General features: G+C 29.2%; 1 protein-coding gene and 1 non-coding gene across 3 annotated transcripts; both read left to right on the forward strand.

Moving 5' to 3' along the window:
- The first annotated feature begins 6,111 nt into the window (after nt 1-6,111).
- LOC109338480 lies at nt 6,112-9,735 on the forward strand. Of its 2 annotated transcripts, none has more exons than XM_019575738.1 (3): nt 6,112-6,265; nt 7,124-7,333; nt 8,295-9,735. In XM_019575738.1, the coding sequence occupies exons 2-3, from the start codon at nt 7,130-7,132 to the stop codon at nt 9,519-9,521; spliced, it is 1,431 nt and encodes a 476-aa protein (XP_019431283.1). In that variant the 5' UTR covers nt 6,112-6,265; nt 7,124-7,129; the 3' UTR covers nt 9,522-9,735. The 2 variants fall into 2 exon arrangements, with proteins under 2 accessions (XP_019431283.1, XP_019431281.1); XM_019575736.1 differs by having other exon boundaries at nt 6,113-6,265; nt 8,292-9,735.
- A 4,678-nt stretch (nt 9,736-14,413) lies between these two features.
- On the forward strand, nt 14,414-14,486 carry TRNAK-CUU. Its single transcript has one exon. It is a non-coding gene; the product is annotated as a tRNA-Lys (tRNA).
- Nucleotides 14,487-22,295: the final 7,809 nt, after the last annotated feature.

The raw sequence follows: 22,295 nt of genomic DNA on the forward strand, positions 1-22,295 counted from the left end.
CATCCCTGCAAGCTGGAACGTATCATGCATTCTAAGCTTGAAATGATTATGGTGAACACAATATATACTCTAATACCTCAGCTTGCTGGTGAGCGAATCTTCATCTCTCAATTTTGAAATTTGAATGTGAAGCAATACTGACGCTTAACAACCATAAACATGAGCAACTTCATCCAAAGCTTAACCATATATTTTGAAAGAAACTTAACCAACAAAACCAACCATAATCGACGAAAGAGATAAAATGGATCTTAATCTTGATCGTAATGTGTTGCTTCAATTAGGTAAAATTACACACTATAATAATGTTATGTGTTTAATGAGAGCGAGATAAAAAATAGAGTAGTAAAGGAAAGAGATAATTGAGGGTAAATGATATAGAATAAGAAAAGAAACTAAAAAATGTCCAAGAATTAGTTTGCATGGTTGCATAATTTTGATGATAGTTGTATAGAAATGCATTGAAGCTCATTTGCTCCTTGTTTGAAGAAATTCCAAGCACCCAAAAGACCCATGTACATGAACTTGGGCTGAATCTATGGAGAGAAAAGGTGATTTATTCCATCGACCATAGTCAAGAAGAGTCTCTCCTCATAGCAACACTTTGGTGATGATAAAGAGGAAGATTTGATCAAGAAGGAGATACATGAGTGCACAATATCATGGAAGACTTAAAGCACCTTAAAGAAAGAAGAAAGAAAAGAAAATGAGAATCAAAACTTTCACTAAATAATATTTCTCATTAATGAATTGATTACAAAAATTAGGAGAATACTCATTTATATACAAAAATCACTAAAACAGAAAACATGAACTGTTAACCAGATAATTGATTAAATCTGTTGATTAGTCGATTATTGCACACAAAGTTTACCTAAACAAACTAAAACAACTAACCAAATAATCGATTAACTATATTGTTAATCGATTAACGTTTATAAAATTACTCATATAATTGATTAACCATATAAATAATCGATTACATACAAAATATAATATACAACTATTTTAACATTATGTCAAAGCTATGCCACCAATGCCAACCTGTACACAAGTTATACATCTTATGATGACAAAAGTTACATATAAAAGACTCATAAGTATTAAGAGGCAAATATATTTTGCCGAATTAGAATATATGCATGACAATATACAACAAGATACCATTATAACTTCAATAAATTAAAAAAGATAAAATATGACACTATAGCATCACAGTCACAGTAAATTAAACATTATAACATAGAGGTGTCAAAAGGGGTGGACCCACCAAAGTCCAAAAATTTATAGGGTTTGAGTATCATATTAGATATTTTCTATTGAATACAAGTTTTTAGCCCGACCCAACTGGGCTATATTATAACCGGTTTCAGGTCGTGCATACCGGGACGGACTAGGGCTACCTGTTTTCCTTAATTTTTCTTTTATCTTTTTTTTTTATTATCGGCAAATGTTAGTATGTTAGTTGTTAATATGTTAGTATTTTGTTGTGTTATGAACTTTATAACATTAGATATTTTCTATTGAATACAAGTTTTTAGCCCGACCCAACTGGGCTATATTATAACCGGTTTCAGGTCGTGCATACCGGGACGGACTAGGGCTACCTGTTTTCCTTAATTTTTCTTTTATCTTTTTTTTTTATTATCGGCAAATGTTAGTATGTTAGTTGTTAATATGTTAGTATTTTGTTGTGTTATGAACTTTATAACATTAGATATTTTCTATTGAATACAAGTTTTTAGCCCGACCCAACTGGGCTATATTATAACCGGTTTCAGGTCGTGCATACCGGGACGGACTAGGGCTACCTGTTTTCCTTAATTTTTCTTTTATCTTTTTTTTTATTATCGGCAAATGTTAGTATGTTAGTTGTTAATATGTTAGTATTTTGTTGTGTTATGAACTTTATAACTCCCATTTTTGGGGATGGTGGGACTCGAACCCACAACCTCCTACACTTCATTTCTTACGACCGCTCTCTTCACCATCAGACCACCTTATGACTCAATAGATAATAACTATTGTGTTATGAACTTTGAATAATAAATAGAGTAATGTCTAAACATAAATATTTATAAATTAAAATAATTTTATAAAGTTAAGCATTATATTATTTTTCCTATTTTACGGAATATCCTTTTAAGCTTAAGTAACAAAATAATGTATGAAATCAAATGAGAAGATATTCAACCATATAGATTTCAATTTTCCTTTCTTAATTTTTTATTTAATTAGATTTAACTTCTAAAACAAAAACATAATAAAAATAATGTTTACAACAAATTTAAAAGACAACATAATTGTTTACCATAGAGAACTTCACACAACCAAATTTAATATAATAGTTTATAATGAAAGTGTTGATAAAGAGCATACAAAAGATAATATTTTTATAGTGTCCAAATGTTTATATAGTTAAGTCAAGTCACACATTATATTGTGTTAGAGAGTGAGAGTCCAATAGAAATATGTGATTTAATAAATGAGTTATGTTAAAATCATATACGTGAAATTGACATCACGTCTTAACTCAAACACATGGCATTAGATCTATATGTTTAGTTGCATTGAGCATACTAAGTGTGTTAAAAAAGTTATACATTAATATCAAATATTATATATTTTTATATAAATTAAATATGTTAAAATTTAAATAAATATTTTTTAATTTATGCAGGCCAGCTGGACACAACTCGCAACGTGCTAGGTCGGGTTTGGGTTACAATTTGATATGTATAAATTGTATGCAAACTTTTTAGCCCGTCCCAGTTTAGCCCGACCTAGTTTAGCCCGAATCCATGTGAACTAGATCGAACCCGTCAGAGTAGTCCGTTTTGACACCTCTACGATAACATCACAAGATAAAATATAGCACTATAACACAATACCACTATAACACAATATCACTTTAAAATCACTATATATAACATAATACCACCATAACATCACAATCATAGTACATTGAACAAAATAAGTTATAATGAAATATTCGTATTGTTTAGATGTTGATAAGTCACATTAAGTTAAGCAAGATAAAATAACAATTACGAGTTACTTATTAGGAGTTTCAGAAGTCAATAATGTAGTCTTTTCCTTTTATTTGGACAATTTCACAAATCATGATTAGTTTCCCCACAATTAGGAAAATGACAATGATCAGTATTTTTTGCAACTTCAACTCCTCCTTTTGGTCGAGCTTTTGTCTTAGAAGTGATGGATGAGATTCTGAATATCACGTTCATCCCCATTTTAAACAACATGTTCTAAATCAATTGTTGGTTTTATAACCTCATCAGACATGCCTTTTACCAAATTAATGACTATTTCTAACTCTTTTAGTAGCTTCTTCAAATCGATTTTTTGTCTTCAAAGTTCAACTTCTAGACATTGCAATGAAGACCTAAACTCAATGGAAGAGTTATTCTTGTAATTAATTATGTGACTAGATTGTGGGATTAATGTACTTTCTCTTCTCCACCGAGAAGGAAGTTATTTTCCTGGAAGGCAAAAAAATCATTCTTCAACAACACCCGAATAATATGTCTACACAATATCTCAAAAAAATTAAATTATTTACAAGAACAATAAATTGATTCGTGTTCATATATCAACCTTACTAGACGATCTCTATTAAGCTTGGCATGATGCCGCACTACATAATAGTCGTTGTCAATTTTACTTGATGCATATTTTTAAGACAACTCAATCTCATATTGGAGCAACTAAAAGACATGAGGTGTGAGTATAATTGCAATATGTTCCTCAATGGGGAAACTAATTAAAATATGAGGATTATGATACTTTTGACTCATTCTTGCCTCTTCTCAAGCTTGATTCCTCAATGGGTAAACTAGTTATAATATGTAAATATCCTCAACAATATTCTTGTTACGTTTGTAAGTGTGACATCGTCTAATTGAAAAACTAAAAGTCTTGCAAATATAGAGTAAAAAATGTAAGCAATTTCATATGAATTGAAATTTTGCCCTTTAAAGGACTTGTTTCGTTACTGTTTTTGGCTTGTTCATTTTGTAGCTCTTGAATTTCATCATCTTCACTTACTGAATCAAAATCGCTAAGAAGTTCTATAGGCCAACTCTCACTTTCTTCTAATGTCATTATATTCTAATATTTTGATTCAAAACTCACAATGAAATTAGATTGAGGGTTTGAGAGAGATTTAGGAGCCCATTGTTCGATTCATATATTCAGATTTGGACGTTGTCACATGACTCCCCACTATTCATGATATTATTTTTTTCTCATGTGCTTCCACGAATGGGATGGTGACACTAACTAAGATTACAACATTATCAGTGGGATGTGACACTACACGTGGATGACACATAGCTTCATGGGCTACATTATCTTCATGAGGGCTTGCACGATTTCATTGCATTGTGTGGAGGAGTGGATAATGGAGCTCCTATAGACCATGGACACTACACTAGAAGGATTGAGAGGTTTGAGATTGGTTTGTGGCGCTAGGACTGGGCGATAGCGCTAGGAGGAAATCAATGTAAAAGAAAATGGGCAAGGGAAGAGTGGAGAGGTTTGTGTTTTTCTAGAGGTAGAGATATTCAAGAATGAGACGGGGTTGGAGGATTTGGGTGGGAATATAATGAATAAGGATCCTCTCCATTAATGGAGAGATAATTGATTGTTTTTCTTCATATTTTCAAAGACAAAATTGTGATTTCATAGTAAATAAAAGGATAAAAATGTCATTACATGTTACCTTTTGTGTGTTATTTTGTGGCACTTGTCTCTCTATTAATGAAGATGATCCTTACTCAAATATAATTGAATTTGAAGTTATTTACTAAAATAGTCTGGTAGAATAACTTAAATTTAATTAATCAATGAAGGATATTTTTGACCAAATTTTTGGGTACACACTATTAGCACATCTCTCATCCCCAACCCATATGTTCCTCTTTCATTCCAATAAAACAAAAAATCAATTTTGATCTTTCATTTAAAAAAAAACTAACTTTCATCCCCATCCCTATTCTCACTCATAAAAAAATCTTCTCATTGTTTTCTTATCTCCATCCATATTACTACACCCTCCATGTTACTACACCCTCCTTCTAAAAAACATGTAACCAACTAAAAAGAAGTTATTAGGCAAAAATAAGGAGTTGCGAAGGTGAAATATCATCACTAAGGATTGGAATTAAAGAGTTGAGCGAGAAGATAAAAATTGAAAATGCCAAGACCCAATCATATGAGAGGGATGCAATATTGTTTTAGCATAAAAAATGTTAAGTTTGAAAAGTGGGTTTTTAGAATGAAAGAGCAACATAGGGTTGGGGATGAGAAAAAAGAAATTAGTGTGAATTTTTTGTTTATTATTTTTAAAGTGATGTTACAAAAATAACTTTAGTAGTATTCATATCTCTCTAAAGTAAAAAGATATTTTTGACAAAATTTTATGGTACACAATGCTAACATGTACCCAATTAAATAAAAAAAATATTAATACCTTAACATGTGTGTATGAGGTCATTAGAAGTCATATAAGAAGATTATATCAAATAAAAATTATTCCAATTCCTAGAGGAAAAGCGAGATCAAGATAAACCATATGAGAAATAAAAAAGAAATACTTAGAGCTCAATGCTTTGTCAATAAACATAATTTATAATAGAGCATTAGAACATCGTTCGATCCATGTAGCCGATTCCATTCGTCATTCATATTTAATTATCATTAATTTTATACATGAATAATAAATGATACATTAATTTTATATAGAATTTTACACTGTACATAAATATCACTTTCTATGTTAAATATTAAAAAAATATATATACTGATAATGTATGAGTTTTATATACCATTACTATATTATCTATCATTCATATTTAATTATCATTAAATTTGAAAAAAAATAATACAAATAAATTATAAATAATATACTAACAATATATAAATATTAATCATGTATACCTAAATAATACTAATACCTTACACATTATTATGTAACATACTTTATCCTCTTAAGTTGGGTTTATAAAGTCCACAAAACTTTTGGGTTGTTGATCCATGGGCTTATGGATCATGATCCCATGAATCTACATATAAATAGCTAAAAACCCTAACTTTTATCTTTATTCAAAATCTATTCTCTCACTTCCCACCCAAGATTACCAAGAAAGAGAATGTTCTTTCTCCTCTTATCTATTTCTCTCTCTGGTTTTTGCGATTGAAGAGGATATTCTCACGCAGTTTCGCTCTTGATCTATTCGCTAAATAGGTATTTATGCTTTACTCTTCTTTTTCGTGAATTCTTCCCTTTTGAATCCGTCAATTATTCTTATGATTTTAATCTTGTTTAATTGCTGATTATAGATTAGTAATGCACACACATTTTCTGGATTTTGATATATGATTATCATGTAAAAACAAAGCATGCTTTTTCCCCTTTGAACCTAGTTGCATGTCATTTGCTTTAACATGATTAGATAATTCTCACCCATATATTGAATCTTGCTATGGTTGGAATGGAAGAGGGAGAAAGAGGTGGGGTAATTGGAGTGAAATTTGATGAAATTGGGGTTTTAGGTAATGGAAGGTGAAGAAGAATAATTCTATGTCTTTACTCATCCTCTATATATCATGTTACTAAATGTATATACTTGAATGTAATTGCGATAATGATGTATTTATGTATTAGTTATTTAATAACTGCCTAATTTATGTTATTAGATATTTACCATGAGATATTTTAAGAAGAGAATAAAGTCATGGTATAAGGAGGAGATAAGTTATCTCTTCGTATCACTAAAATAATGACTTGTGTCCTATTTAAAATTTTTTTATAAAAATATTTCTACAACTAAACAAAACATTACATATGTCACACCAGATAAAAGAGATGAATATGTCTCCTTATCTGAGAAGATACATTTTTTTAAGAATAATGTATTAAGAAGAGCGTCAAACAATTGATAAGATGTTACACCAACACTTTTGTTTTTATGTTGATGTAGATTTAATCACAATTTTCTTATAATAGTATACAAATTTAACATATATGTTATGTCTATGCTTTTCTACCTTTTCATCTATTCTATATATCTTGAAGCACTAATATGGAATTTTGTTCTTTCAGTTCATTATGGCCATGAAGACTTTACCCGTGGGAGGAAAATCTAGATGTAAAAAGTTTGTTTTTGATTCATTTCATAGCAAAGATTTGTTAATATGGGTAAAAGGTCTTGCTTTGGAACCTGGCAATAAGAAATCTTCCCACCATAGACTCTCAATTCAAATGCTTGAAGTTCGCAAACTTATGAATATTCGTGATGATAAAAGTCTCCAGGTATGATATCTTAAAGGGACCAATTCTTTAAAGCTTTTATTATAAGGTGAATATATTATATCTTTGAGATGCTCTCTCATTCATAAGGTAGTTAGAAACATAACCAATGTGGATGTTGTTTTCAACTTTGTTAAAATTTGCCTTAGTTGAAAAGAATGAATAATCAAAGATCAATTTTCTTAGTAAAAATTTCCTTAAAGGTGACATACAAAGGTATGATTAGGAATGTATTTGATATTAAGTAGTCAATAACATTGGGATGATGTGTTTTTTTCGGATTGCATTCGACCAAAGGGCATCATTGGATGGATTCTCAATAGCGCCTTTAGCTCACCATCTCAATTTTACTCGATAAAATACTTATTTTGGCCCCACCTCCAACCCTATTCAAACTAAAGGCTTTTGAATGAGCATCTTTTATGTTATTCAACTGAAACACTACCTTCACCAATCTTAGCTTTCAGCTTTTATAACATTCTTTCATGTCCTCCTCAGTCTCATCCCATTTTAGCTATGGCATATATTAGTATCATTCAACATTACCATTGCCATAGCCATAACCATAGCCATTGCCATCTCCATCTCAATTATATTGTTCTTGGATTTGGGTTTTATATCATTGACCTTGAGCTCTATTGGATTTGAGTTATGTATAGGATATATTTTTTATCTTTTATTTTTGAGCATTTTTGTGTGTCTCAAGACTTGCTATCCCACTTTTGGGGTTGGTTACTCCACTTCACTATTGGGATGGAGACATTATTGAAATCTCTAAACCATTATTTTCTAGTTGTAAAACTAGTTTTTTTTAAAACATGTTTGGTATCAAAAGGTTGGTTGAAGAACTAACAAGTCTCCATTTATTTGTATGTTAAAATCCAATTTAGCAATCAATAATCAAAATACACATTGATTAGTTTTATCTTATGTATTAACTAAACTAATTTTTGTTTTTTAGAAGAAAAGGAAATTTGAGCATTACATGGATGATGGTAAATCTACTTGTACTTTTGAACTTCTCAACAAGAAGAAATACAATAACCAAGTTGCTAAAAATCATAGAAGAGGTGAGTCTTCTTCCCTCTCATGCTTAGGGAACTCCAAAGAAAAATGTAGTTTTCAAAGAGTGCAAGAACATGTTGCTTTCCATGTTTCAAATGACATAGTAGAACATTGCAATAGTTGTTGGCAATATTGTTCTCACTCTAATGGGTCTTCACAAGTAATAAAAGGTCAAGTTTTCCATGCTACAGATGATGATGAAAATTGTACATTTTGTTGCGAAGATTATTCTCACCTAAGTGACTTTGATGAGTCTATGCCAAGCTCTATGAAACAAGGTAACTTGAAAGGCCACTTTGAACCTTTTGAGGATAGGAGTAGTAATACGATTGGGATATCAGTCAAGGAGAAACGAAATATAGAATTGTCCGGAGAATTGAAATCATTGATCAATAAAGATTTTGATGACTCCATTAGTAGGAACTCTTACTCATTGAGGTTGGGTCAGGAAGATTGGAAAATCGACCACCCACTCCACTTTCACGATAATCATTGCCCACAAGTATTTATTCCTGTTGGACCTAGGTTTCAAGCTGAAATTCCACAGTGTGAAAACCTAACCAACAGAAGGCAACACCATCTTAATGATGATTTCAAATGGTTTTGCAATGAAGTTTGGCCAATGCCTGTGGAAACTGATATCAAAGGTGTAGGGAATGGTAGGCCCGATGCATGCTCTTGTGACTTCCCTGGATCAATTGATTGTGTTCAACTACACATAAGTGAAGCAAGAGAACGCTTAAAATTAGAGATTGGTACAACTTTCTCAAGTTGGAAGTTTGATGAGATGGGGGAAGATGTTTCAAAGTCATGGACAATTGAAGAACAAAAAAAGTTCGAATCTTTGACACGAACTTTGCTATCAAATGATATGGATTTTTGGAAGGTTGCAATGGAGAATTTTCCAAACAAACCTATGAAGAGTATGTTAAATTACTACTATAATGTATGCATCCCTAGACGAATGAGTCGAGAGACAAGAGATTCCTTTGTTGCAATTGATAGTGATGATGATAAACTTATGGAAGAAGATGATTATTCAACTACAACCATGCAAATGGTTCCAATTTGCAAATTGCGTAAATCAAGAAAGACAAACTCCCCTTTAACTCCTTGTAATAAGTAAGAAGCATTTGCTAGTTGTGTATGATGATATTCAAGGTTAGTAAAATTATAAAAAACTCTTTTTCTTGTTTTTTAAGGAATTTCACCTTAATTAAACTCTTAGACTTTAATTATACATTTTCTTGGACATGGATGATGAAAGAGGAGACTATCTTGCTCATCCACCTTCATCTTTATGTTTTTTCAATTCTATATTTATCATTATTAAGGATTCTAGACATGTTTTGCTAAATCGCATCGAAAATGTTACTTGATTATGACAATACTTTTAGCCTTGTTTTATGATCTATTTATATTTGTTGAGTATTAATTGTTATGATTAATTTTTTTTTATATATGGTTACCATTCAAATGATTTGTTGACTCATTTGTTATATTAGGAATTGTGAAATATGAAATTTGCTTCTTACAATTGATGTCATAGAGTTTCATGACTTTCCTTTTTTAAATTGGCCTAAGGAACTATATTTGTTAATTAGTTTTGTGGTAAGATTTGTTCAATGGAATTTAGGCCATAAGACTAAGCTTAGGAATTTGATCTTCAAGAAAGTTAGCGTTATGATAGTAAAAATGTTTATGTTGATTTCAAGGATGTTACCTATGAAGTACCAAAAGTGGAATATTTTAACACTTCTATTTCTTAGGGTTATATCATGCAATAACAATTATTTAAATCAACATCATCTTCTTTTATACAAATCCTCTTGGGATATCAACAAAGAATTGGTCTTGTGGTGTAAGATGTCGATGGATCTTTATGTATCCTAGAAGGTTAAAGGTGTAAGTTTGATTCTTGATATGGACATTTGCTAGCATATGCAAGTACGCATTCTGAAAGAGATTATTTTTTTACTTATATAGGATGAATGTTATTCTTGTTTAACACATTGCCATTTGATGGCTTAGATAAATAAGATGTTTAATAGGATAAAATTGGGATATGATATGAGCATGATAAGCTTATATTGTATCTATTGTTTGGCACACACCATATATTAACAATATTATGTAAATTATATGCCAACGATAAGATTGAACTTATAACAAAATTACATATGACTTGTAATATATATTGAGAAAGAAATAATGGTAAGTGATGATGGTGGAGTTGTGAAGGGTGGTAGTGACAATATTGAGAAGGAAATAATGGTATGGTGCAATAATAGTTAAATGGTGATTCGAGATACTTATCAGGAAACGATGGTAGTGTCATTATGTTGGTGCTGATAGTAAGATTGGGATGAGGTTATGATAAGATATGGTATCATATTAGAGGTGACAATGGTGATTATATTAGTGTAGTGGTTGGTGACTATGATAATGGTGGTAGTGTGGTGTTTATGATGGTAGCGTTATTGGTGGGGGTGATGGTGGTTGGTGGTGGATCTTGGATCCATAATTTAAATTATAAATGTCATCAATTATAAAAAGATAAAAATATTGATGTCAAAGTTACAAAATTTAAATATATTTAATCAAATAAAATACATATTTCACAATTAATTTCTATGATTTCACTTTTGGATTCGTTAAATGATCAATTCATTGTCAATGTTGTTGAACTCTTCTCACTAAATATAAGTTACTAGATAGTCATTCATAATGCATTTCCCATTCGATTATTTAATCTATTTTTCACAATTTTCATAGTTAAAGAAATTATTTCTACAATTGTTTTGCTAACTTCAAAAGAAGATAAATTAATGAGTAAATAATGTGTCTGTCATTTTAAACCAATTTATCTTAAAGATTATTGATTCATTTCAAAAAATCAAATTCAGTAACATATCAATGATATAAGTCTCAATTTGATTATCAAACATCCTCAAATTAGTTGAACAAAAATTAAGTGGATAAAACTTTGCAAATTAAATTAGTTTTGCCATATCAAAACTAGTCTCAAACAAGATATACAAAGTAGTTGAGTATTTGTCTCATATATATTTGATTAGGAATTTACTTGTATTGCATATCCACAATATTATACCATACCAATGATTATTTGTTTTTAACCAAACATGTCATTATTTAAAAAAAATTAATTTTCATCTTTTAGAGTGATAAATAACAGTGTAATCTTTATTTACTGTTGATCTATTTATAACAATCACTACATAATTTATGATTCATTTAAATTATTTTTTTTAAAGTGTGAAGGATAATTAAATATAGATGGTAAAAGATATAAGGATCAATGTTGTAAAACCTGAGTCGAACGCCAAACCGGAAGATGTCTCATATTAGGTTTAACCGGTTTAAATGGTTAAACTGTTTGGTCTGACCGAATGATATTATACATCATTAATATTTTCTATCTATAAATATATAAACTTAAACTTTTATATAATTAATAATTATATATAATTACATTGAAGTTTAGGATTGAAATAAAACAAAAGATTAGAGTCAATCCGATTTAATCGGGTTTAACATGGACAGACTGGAATTTCCTCAGTTTAAAACGGTCCAATCCTCAATTGGTTAAGATGGTAAACCAGAACCGTTTTTAAGTTTGGTCAGCAGTCAAACTGATTGGACCATTAAGTATGGTCTGTTTCTCACAATACTGATAAGAACAATATGTAAAACTTATACAGTTTCACTGGACATATTTTTTCTCTAAAAATAATATAGATATTTTTTTTGTCCCTAATGGTGGTAAGATGATAGGGATGGTTGTGGTGGTGGAAATAGTGAGGATGATGGTGATGAACTAATAGATCAGGGGTGCATTGAGAGGTACAGAGAAATGTTTTGCCTCTTTGATGATATGAATAATAGAACTCCTAAAATTGAACTAAGAGAAATCAACTCATTTTGAATTTTCTGGCAAGATGATTATAAATTTCATTATTTTGAATGTGTCTAATATCATGTTTTTCTGTCTCACAAGTTATTTAATTCATCACTTGTTAATGAAAAAAAAAGTTGTTTTGATATTTAGATTGGAACAGCTTAGAACAACAACAACATCCTTTTGAATAAACCTACCCTTGTCTATTGCTATTCTCACCATTACTCAACTTCTAAGAAAAATACATATCTGAAAACTGTGTATAAGTATTCGTTTTTTCAAATTTTGATTGGATTGTTCGAGATTACACATACTCAATCCCTCATAATTATCAAAAGGGTTATCAAGTGTCCCACTTTATGATTCTACAAGTTGATCTGCTACTACCTTTTTTCTTCTTTTTTCACTTCTAGATAAGTCTTTTTCAGGCAACAATCAACTGATGCTGCTAATTCAAGACATTGAAGCCTTTATTTTGTTGTTTTATGTCAGTTATGGGTAATGCTCCTATCACATTTCAAGATTAGTTGATTATGTTCAACTACACATCAATGAAGCAAGGGAACGCTTGCAATTACAGGTTAGTACAACTTTCTCAACTTCATGGATACCTGAAGAACACAAGGAATTTTTATAAGGTTTCCACGGAGAAGTTCGAGTTTCCTGTAGTTGTGCTCCCTGAAGTGATACATAGAGTGACACGCTATATGAGACAATAGATGTGATCCTTGCAGTTGATATTGATGACAAACTTATGAACCATAATATCTGGGAGCACATCCGTTGTTCCACTGTTTGTGTTACTCCGTGTGCCTTAAGCTTGTGATTGGTTAGAAAAATACTTCTTAATAATTAGATTTTACCTTAAATATATTTTTTCTGACCAATCAAAAGTCCATGACACATGGAGTGACACAAACTGTGGGACAGCAGATGTGTACCCATAATATCCATGATGACTACTCAAGTACAAGGATTGTTGATGGTTCCTATTTTCAAGTTGGGTACCACTAAGCATTTCTAAGTAGTAAGAATCATTGGGTTAACTTTGCATTCAAGGTTATCTTGCTCACCCACCTTCATCTTCATGTGTTTTTTATGCTATCTCTTTATATCATTGTTTTAGGGTTCTAGACATGTTTTTGTTAAACCCATTTTTGTTAAGGGAATAATAAAATTTGATTGGGTTATGGAGTGAACTATTTTCTTTGTTGAGTATTAATTGTTATATGTCATGTTTTTGCATATTTGATCATCATTCAAGTTATTTGCTGACTCATGTTTATGTTAAAAAATAGGAAGATGAGTTTTTCTTGCAATTGATGTGATAATTGAAGTTAGAGTAAATTATTCTCTAAGTTTTAGTGAAATTACATAAATCATTCATCACTTTTCTTCATTTATACAAACTCATAGTTTTTATATTTTCATTACACTCACTACCTCTGCATGAGAAATAAATGTAATATTTTAAACAAAAAATACGATAAATGAAATTAAGTTAAACAAAATATGATATATTGTTAAGACAAGTTCAAGTAATATACAAATCAATGTATCTTCATTATTTTTTGTTATGAAATGCATCAACAGTTGTAAAGAGATATTGTTTAAATCGTTCTTATACTTTATCGTAACGAACCAAAAATAATAAAGATGTATTGACTCATTATTTGGAGTTGTTTTTACAATATATCATGTTTTGGTTAATTTACTTGTATTTATCATATTTTTTGTTTAAAAATTACATTTATTTCTCGTACATTGGTGGTCAGTGTAATAAAAATATAAAAATTATGGGGTTTATGTAGGTATAAAAAAATTAGGGGTGATTTATATAATTTTGCTAAAACTCGGGAGGTATCAGTATAATTTACTCTTGAAGTTAATATAAGGATAAATAACTTAGTCTATGTTGTCTTTTATTGAATTCCATAGATTTACTTGACGTTGCTTTTGACCTAAGAAAATTTACTTGTTAGTAAGGTCTAGATAAGATTTTTCACCATAGGTTTTGGGCTACACCATTCTATTGAAATCATGAGCATGAAAATGTTAAACAAGTTAGAAATATTGCTCCATTAATCTTGGTATAAATAGCCCGTCTAGCTCAGTTGGTAGAGCGCAAGGCTCTTAACCTTGTGGTCGTGGGTTCGAGCCCCACGGTGGGCGTTTTTATTTTTACTTGATTCAAATAATCATTTAATTTCACTTACTTTTTTCAGAAGAGAAAGGTGGACTTGTTTATAAGTAAAAATGACAACGGGTGCGGGTAATGCTTGAATATGTGTGGGGCTTTTACTTTTTATTATATATTTAGTAATTAATATATAAAAATAATTATTACATGAATAATAAGATATTTATTTAATAAATTTATGATTATAGTCGAATTAATGCATATTATATAAAATAATAATAAATTAGATAATATATAGTCTTAAAAAAATAATAAAAAATTGCAGTATATATAAAAATTTAATTAAAAAATAAAATTATAAATATACCGGTACCCACTAGGCGAGTATCATAAAATTTATTCCCACGCATAAACTATTATTGTAGATATCCGTTGTGAGTATTTTTACGAGTATCCGTGGCTACGTTTTTTGCCATCCCTAATTAGGTGTTTGATACTGGAGTACAGGTTGTAGATAGTTATTTTAGCTTTGCAATTAACATTATACCCGTGAGCTCGCATGGGTCGCTGCATATTTTTTCTATTGAAAAATAAAAAATAACACATATCGTGAATAATTTGAAATAATAAAATTGAATGGCATGTACAATATTATTGAATGAAGGAAAAATTTACTTAGTGAAAATTTTAACATGGAGAAGTTATGATGAAAGCAAACAAAATGTTAACTTATGACAAAAGGGAAAATGAGTGAGTGAATGATAAAAAAGTATATTAGAAAAGTCTTATATGTGAGTTCTCTGATTTGTGAAAATATTACCCGTGAAAAAATGAAACGAGGAGAAGTTGTGAGGAATGCAGACAAAATATTAATTTATGACAAAAGTAAATTGAGTGACTGGATGAAGAGAAAATGTTAGAAAAGTGAAAGTCATGAGATCTTTAGGTTGTGAAAATATTTACCTATGAAAAAATAAACATGGAGAAGTCGTAAGAAATGTATATAGAATGTTAACTTGTAACAAAAAGTAAATGTTATAAAAGCCTTACACATAAGTTCTTTAGTTATGAATATTTATGTGTGATAAGTTAAGCAATGTGAAGTTGTGAGGAATGTAGACAAATTGTTAAATTGTGACAAAGAATAAAATGAGTGATTGAAGAGAGAAAACATGTTTGAAAAATCTTATATGTGATAAAATTGAAGGACGTTTAAGTATGAGTTTTGATGAAATTTGAGAAAGAAAGATGATGTAAGAAACGGAAAATTTAAAAAAAAAAGGAAAAATATGTGGGTGAAACATTCACCATATGTGTCTCGTCTAAAAAAACAAGATAAGATTGGGATGTAAAAAATAATATGACATTATGAAATAATGAGAATCAATTCTATTCTTACTAATATAACTTATAAAAAATGTTTAATTAATATTAGACATCTAAGGTTTATAATGTTAGACATCTAAGGTTTACTTACTTACTCACATTTTTTTGCATGTAACTAAATATTTAAAGTTTATATATTTTATTTTGTATAATTATAATGTTTTTATGTATTTGGTATATTTTATATTTTAATTTTTTATTCGATATACTTTAAATTAATTTTTTTTGTTTTTATTAGAATGTATATTTTAATGCGAGAGAGACGATTCAAACTTGCAACTAATGATTTGTTAGTAATTATCTATGATTATATGAAAATAGAAATTATACCATGATAATATTTACACCATATTTTAACTTTATATATAGTATATAAGCCTTTTCAATTCATATATAGATAGTAGATGATACTAAGATATATTCCAAAATGGAGAACCACAACTCCATATGTTAAATTTGTTTTAGTAACCGAAGGTCAATTTATATGAAAATACATGACTTCCACGCTAAGTCTAACAAGAGGGGAATTATTACATGGTCAAGGGATCAACAATTTCAATCATATTTTTATTATTTATTTGGAATAAACTCATTTAATGTTAAGTTATTAATGATTATGTATAATGAGGATTTAATTTATACCATTAATCTTAAAATCATATAATACTTCCTCCTACCAGACAATCCTTTGAGGATCTCAAAATTGAAGAATCAATTTCACATATAAGTAATGGTTGACAGACAAGGACGTAGATATTTATGTCCCCAAGGTTTTCATCCTAATAATAGTATATATTTAATATTTGTTGCCTCTTAGATATATAAAGTTATATCAATATCACTCACTTATTATATACAATTTTATATCATTTAACCATTAATTTTGTTAGTGTTTTGACAAACCCTTCGTCCTTGTCGACTTACATTTTTGTTTTATGTAACTAAATATTTATAGTTTATATATTTTATTTTGTATAATTATAATGTTTTTTGTATTTAGTGTATTTTTATTATAATTTTTTAATTGAATATACCTGAAATTATTTTTTTATTTATTTATTAAAATGTCTAACTTAATGTGAGAGAAATGGTTTAAACTTGCAATTAATGATTTGTCAGTGGGCATCTATGATTATATGATTTTTGTAAAAAATAAAATATGTTAAGGTCAAAATTAGAAAGTAGAAATTGCATCATGGAGGTAATTACACAATGTTTTGACTTTATATATAGTATATAAAATTATAGATATAGATATTTGAATCAATCATCAACTTTATCAATTATTAGGTCAGTCACTAATTGAACCAGTTAAATTGACATACCTAAAAAATTATTAAAATTTTACAATACTACCTAATACTATTTAATAATTTTATGCTCCTGTTTTAACAATATTGTTATTACATAAATACTAATTAAACAACAAAGAAATTTTTTTTATGATAAATAAAATGTTTCAAATATGTTTAAAATATTTTCAAATAATATAGTTTTTAGGATTTGACTGTAATTTATAAATAAATTTAAAACTTAATTAAACAAAGTAGATTTTGTTACAATATAAGCTAGAAAATAAAAAAAATCTAATAATGACAAACATAAACACAAATAAGTTGAACGCATAAAATTTATTTTTCTCACAAGACATCATTTTGATGTTAATTTTAAAAAAAATATTGATTCACAAGAGTAGTTAGATCAACCTAGTAACTAGTGTTCTATGAAAAATAGCCAAGTGGAACTGATCCATATCAGTTTTGGTCCACAGTCGATCAAATGAGCAATGAGAACCAGTTAGGTGTTCATTCTAGATTAGATAGTCCATCTAATCAAATTTAATAACACTTTGTTTATTGCACTTCTGATCAAGGGTCCTAGACACGCCAAAGTTACATTTATCATAAAATTTATTATGTGTTCAATGCATCTAGTTTTGGTATGCTGGCTGGAATGCTGTACTAAGTGTTTATGTAATTATTGACTATTATTTCAGATTTTTTTTATGTTTGTTTATATTAAATTTAAAATTAAGAAAACTGATAACAATTTTATGTGGATTGGTGTTAAACAGAAACCTCTCATTTTTCAATTATGTGTATTATGAAACCACATTTATGTAGTATTTATGGATGCTTCCACATACATTTTTAGGCATCACCAAACTAGTGAGTGTGGTTGTTTCCATGGAAAAACTAAGTAGAAAGTTACAACAAGTTCATGGTGTTAAAGTTGTACCTTCACTCTCAAGGAACCATGGCTTCCATCTTCTTCTTCTTCTCTTCATGGGCCTCTCTTATGTTTCAACCCACTTCTTTTTCTTTTTCTGTTTTTAGTTTAGCTTTGGGTGTTTTATGTTAGTTAAGCCCAATGCTTATTATGGCATGTTGTTTAAGTTGGTATTTAATAGCTTTCCTCATTTAGTTTTTCATTCATTCTATTCTTTTGTACTCACTGATTTTATGAAGTGATTTTCTTCTTCTTGCTACAAGATTCAATAAGAGAATCTTTATGCTTATTTAATCTTTGTTCCTTATTTTCTGCTGCGCTAAAGAAACCAAGATGGTATCAGAGCATATCATGCTCTGATTCGTCTTCAAGGTTCTCCGCTCCCTTCTTCTTCTATCAAAAAAATCTCTTGCCATCTTCCCTGTTCTTCTTGCTACTTCATACAAAAATGGTCAATCTAAATCTGGATCAATATTGCAACCCTTACTTCCTCAATTTGAATGAGAACCCTGCCTTGATCCTAGTCACACCCTTATTGAATGGAACCAATTACCATTCATGGTCAAGAGCAATGAAACTTGCTATTGATTCAAAGAATAAGCTAAGCTTCATTGATGACAACCTTCCTCAACCTGCATCAGGTGACCCTATGTATTACCCCTGGAAAAGATGCAATACCATGATTTTATCATGGATACAACATTCAGTGGAAGAATCAATAGTGAAGTCAATCCTATAGATGAACTCAGCTGCAGAAAATCATCATAAGTTCTATACAACCTATGACTAGCCAATACTTCAAATTCACATAAAACATACAATATTTCATATCAACAACCAGAAAGAGGTTTCAAAATGAACTATACTAAATATTGAAACTACTCACAAAATTACACTAAGAAATGTACTTGGAATTAGCTAAATAAATATAATTATTGATTCCAAGACAAGTTGTCTTACCTTACACATTCTCCATGTTAAAACAGTAACTCATTCAAATAAATTAATCAATCAACATATAATAAGCAAGAGAAATGGGAGGAAGTTTAAAAAATTGTTACCTATCGTGTAGTTAAGCAAGATGCGCAATGTAATAAACAACAAATCATAGTTAATGTGATATATTTCTCTATTTGACAAGTTGATGATGACAAACACAAAATCATATATAAACTAGGAGAACCAAGTTGAGTTTTTACAATCCAAGTTAGTGAAGAACATAGCAGAAGAATGGAGGGTAGTGTGTAGACAGGTTGACAATAGTAAAGGCAATTTTCAAATAAGTGGAAAATAATTATTTTAACCCATAATATCACATTTAACATATTTGCCTTTAACTAAAAAATTGTCACAAAAAAAAGAAATAAAAATTATGTCATGGGATAAACATCACCACCTTTTGATTGTATATTGTGATATAAAATATATCTTGTTAACCCCTATTTATAGTAATATACAACTTCTAATTAAATAAGGAAACATATGATCTATTATTTATATATGAATTGGATGGGTTGGTATAAATTCAAAATTAGACATTTCAAATTTTGGAACTTGAATTTGAAAGAAAGTATTTTTGTCAATAGTCATTTTCTATCTTCTTTTTAAAAGTCACTTTCTAACCTCTATTTTTCAAACTCTTTTCCTTTCCCGCTAAATAAGTCAATCCAAATTACCTTTCTCTCTCTCAAACTCATTTTCTATTTTCCCTTCATGTCATCTTCTTTCGACCATTTTTTCGTTCTGGCACAACTAAGTCACTTTATAAACATTCTTTCATTGCACATTTCATTTTTTTTTTCATTTTCTATGTATGTGATCCTTATTTTGATCATCAATCAATTATATTTCCATATATGATCTTCTGATTTATCCGTTCTATTAAGCACAAGTGAGTCATATTCTAAACTCTCTTTCTTTATACAATATCTTCACTCTTTCAATGATAAAATCAAACTCATTTTCTTTTTCGCTACATGTCATCTTTCTTTTGATCATCAATCAATTAACTTTTTTTTTGAATTATATGTGTCTTTTGAATGTTAGTCCACTACAGAAACGTTAAAATGACATGAAGGATCAAGTCCCACTAATTATAATGTGTATACTGCTAATTACAATGTGTATGAAGGAGCAATTCACACATTTTTGAAGTAGCAATTCGCACGAGTATGAAGAGAAAATCCTCATTCATGATATTATTCCAAAAACTACTCAATAGAGCTAAAGATAATAATATTGTATCTATTAGATGATAATTTTTTTCATTTTTATTATTGCAACTATGTTTATAAATATTTTTTTATTTTTTATTTTGCAGCCTACCCCTATGAATTTGTTCAAATCACAAAAAAATTAAACAAGGAGCATTTGTATGAAGGAGTAGCATTTTTATTTTAACTTAATTGTGATAAATGAGTAAAATAAGCAATCTACCCCAACTAATTTTATATTTATTTTGTAATCATATTATTCTTGTTCTTGTATTTATGGCTTAAGATGAAAACAATATCTTAAATTCTATTTAATTGTGATAATCGAATTGATTCTTCTACGTATAATTTATTAAAAACAATCGTAAACTATACATATATTATTTGCAATTTAAGGCATATTTGACTTTTATTTTTTTGAACTATTTTTTATTCTTTAATTTTTGAATATGCTCATTATGAATATAACAATATGTGTTGAATAAGGAAAAAGTAATCTGAGTCGATATTCATTTATTTGTTTGTGTTTATCGTAACAATTTTTTAAATTTTATGACATGATACACAATTCAACATCCAGTAGAGCCTAGAATACAAACATTAAATATATTACTTCAAAAGTGTATATTATAAATAGATAGTCAATATTTTGGATTTATGGCTTAAGAAAAAACATTATGCTAGATTTTATTATTTATATATTTATTTATAATCTAAATATTTCTCTAAAATATAATTTAAGATATTCTAATATATTTTCAATACAATACTATAGGTTAGCCAACATTGATATTAGAAGGAATCTGCCATCAAAATGTAAAATTGACTTAGGAGAATATGATAAGTAAACTTCAAAGTTAAAAGTGGTTAATTCAATAATAGTATTATATATAAACAAATAATGTAATAGTCGATGTTAAAAATGCATGAGTTAGAATTTGTCATTGCTATTAATTTATTTAAGGAAAAGTCTAAGATAATGTAAGAAAAGTACTAATAATTCCAATGTTGTATCTTGCAAGAATAATCACTTGTCTATATCACAATTCTTTAATGGATATCATATTGTTCTATCAGAAATCAGCTCTTCAGACATACCATTTAGAATTAAAAAAACATTGGTGTAGTAAGAACATGATCCAAACATCTTAATGATGCACAAATCCTTTGAGAATGGTACAATGGATTTGGGGAGTGGTTTTCGTGGAAAAGTGAGGTATTGTATTATTCTTATATAATATCCTTTCATTAATTATTATAAACAATGACAAAATATGGTAGAATATACATCATGTAGAATAGAAATTTATGATAATGACATGGTTGATGGCAAGAAGAAACGATGAGGTTATACACATAGTATACCTGCCAATAACCCTTTAGAAAAAGAGGAAAATATGTGTGGTCAACTTCTAATTCCTCAAGTTAATACCTTAAAAGGAAACCTCACACCCTACATTATCCATTGAGTCTTGATTTAGCCAAAGAATGAACCTTTTGATGTATGTACCCTCATTCTTTGATATTATACATCTAAGCAAAGATCATGATGCATTGGAAAACTCAAGAAAGGAGAGTTAAGTTTTCCTTCATCACACCACTAATCCCAAACTCTTGTTTGCATATTATGAAAGAAAAAATTGAAGAAATATATCAACAATAGAAATTTAACCATAAACACATGCTCCTATAGGAAGGTAGGAAAATCCTATTCCTATTTAGAGCCTCAATTATAAAAGAATGGGGAACATTCCACCCATTAAAAGTTTGAGCTGATATTGCATGATTAGCTAAACTATTGGCACATTGATTGCTCTCTCTGAAAATATGTGTGACTTTACAATTCAGTGTTTCTCTTAAAAGCATGCATTGTTGCCATTTTCCTAGAAGCTTCCATGGCAGCTTGATCTTCCCATTGAAAATGTCCACAAAAGTAATTGAGTCACATTCCAGCCATATATTAGTCCATCCTCTGTCATTGGAAAACTCCAAAGCCATAATAGCCGAGTTTAA

Source organism: Lupinus angustifolius, unplaced genomic scaffold, assembly GCF_001865875.1.
Source record: "Lupinus angustifolius cultivar Tanjil unplaced genomic scaffold, LupAngTanjil_v1.0 Scaffold_26_55, whole genome shotgun sequence".
Classification (NCBI taxonomy): Eukaryota; Viridiplantae; Streptophyta; class Magnoliopsida; order Fabales; family Fabaceae; genus Lupinus; species Lupinus angustifolius.

Coding starts and splice junctions, on each gene's coding strand:
- LOC109338480 (XM_019575736.1), top strand. CDS start 7,130: ATGGCCATGAAGACTTTACCCGTGGGAGGAAAATCTAGATGTAAAAAG. Junction 7,334..8,291: donor GTGATGATAAAAGTCTCCAG/GTATGATATCTT, acceptor TTTGTTTTTTAG/AAGAAAAGGAAATTTGAGCA.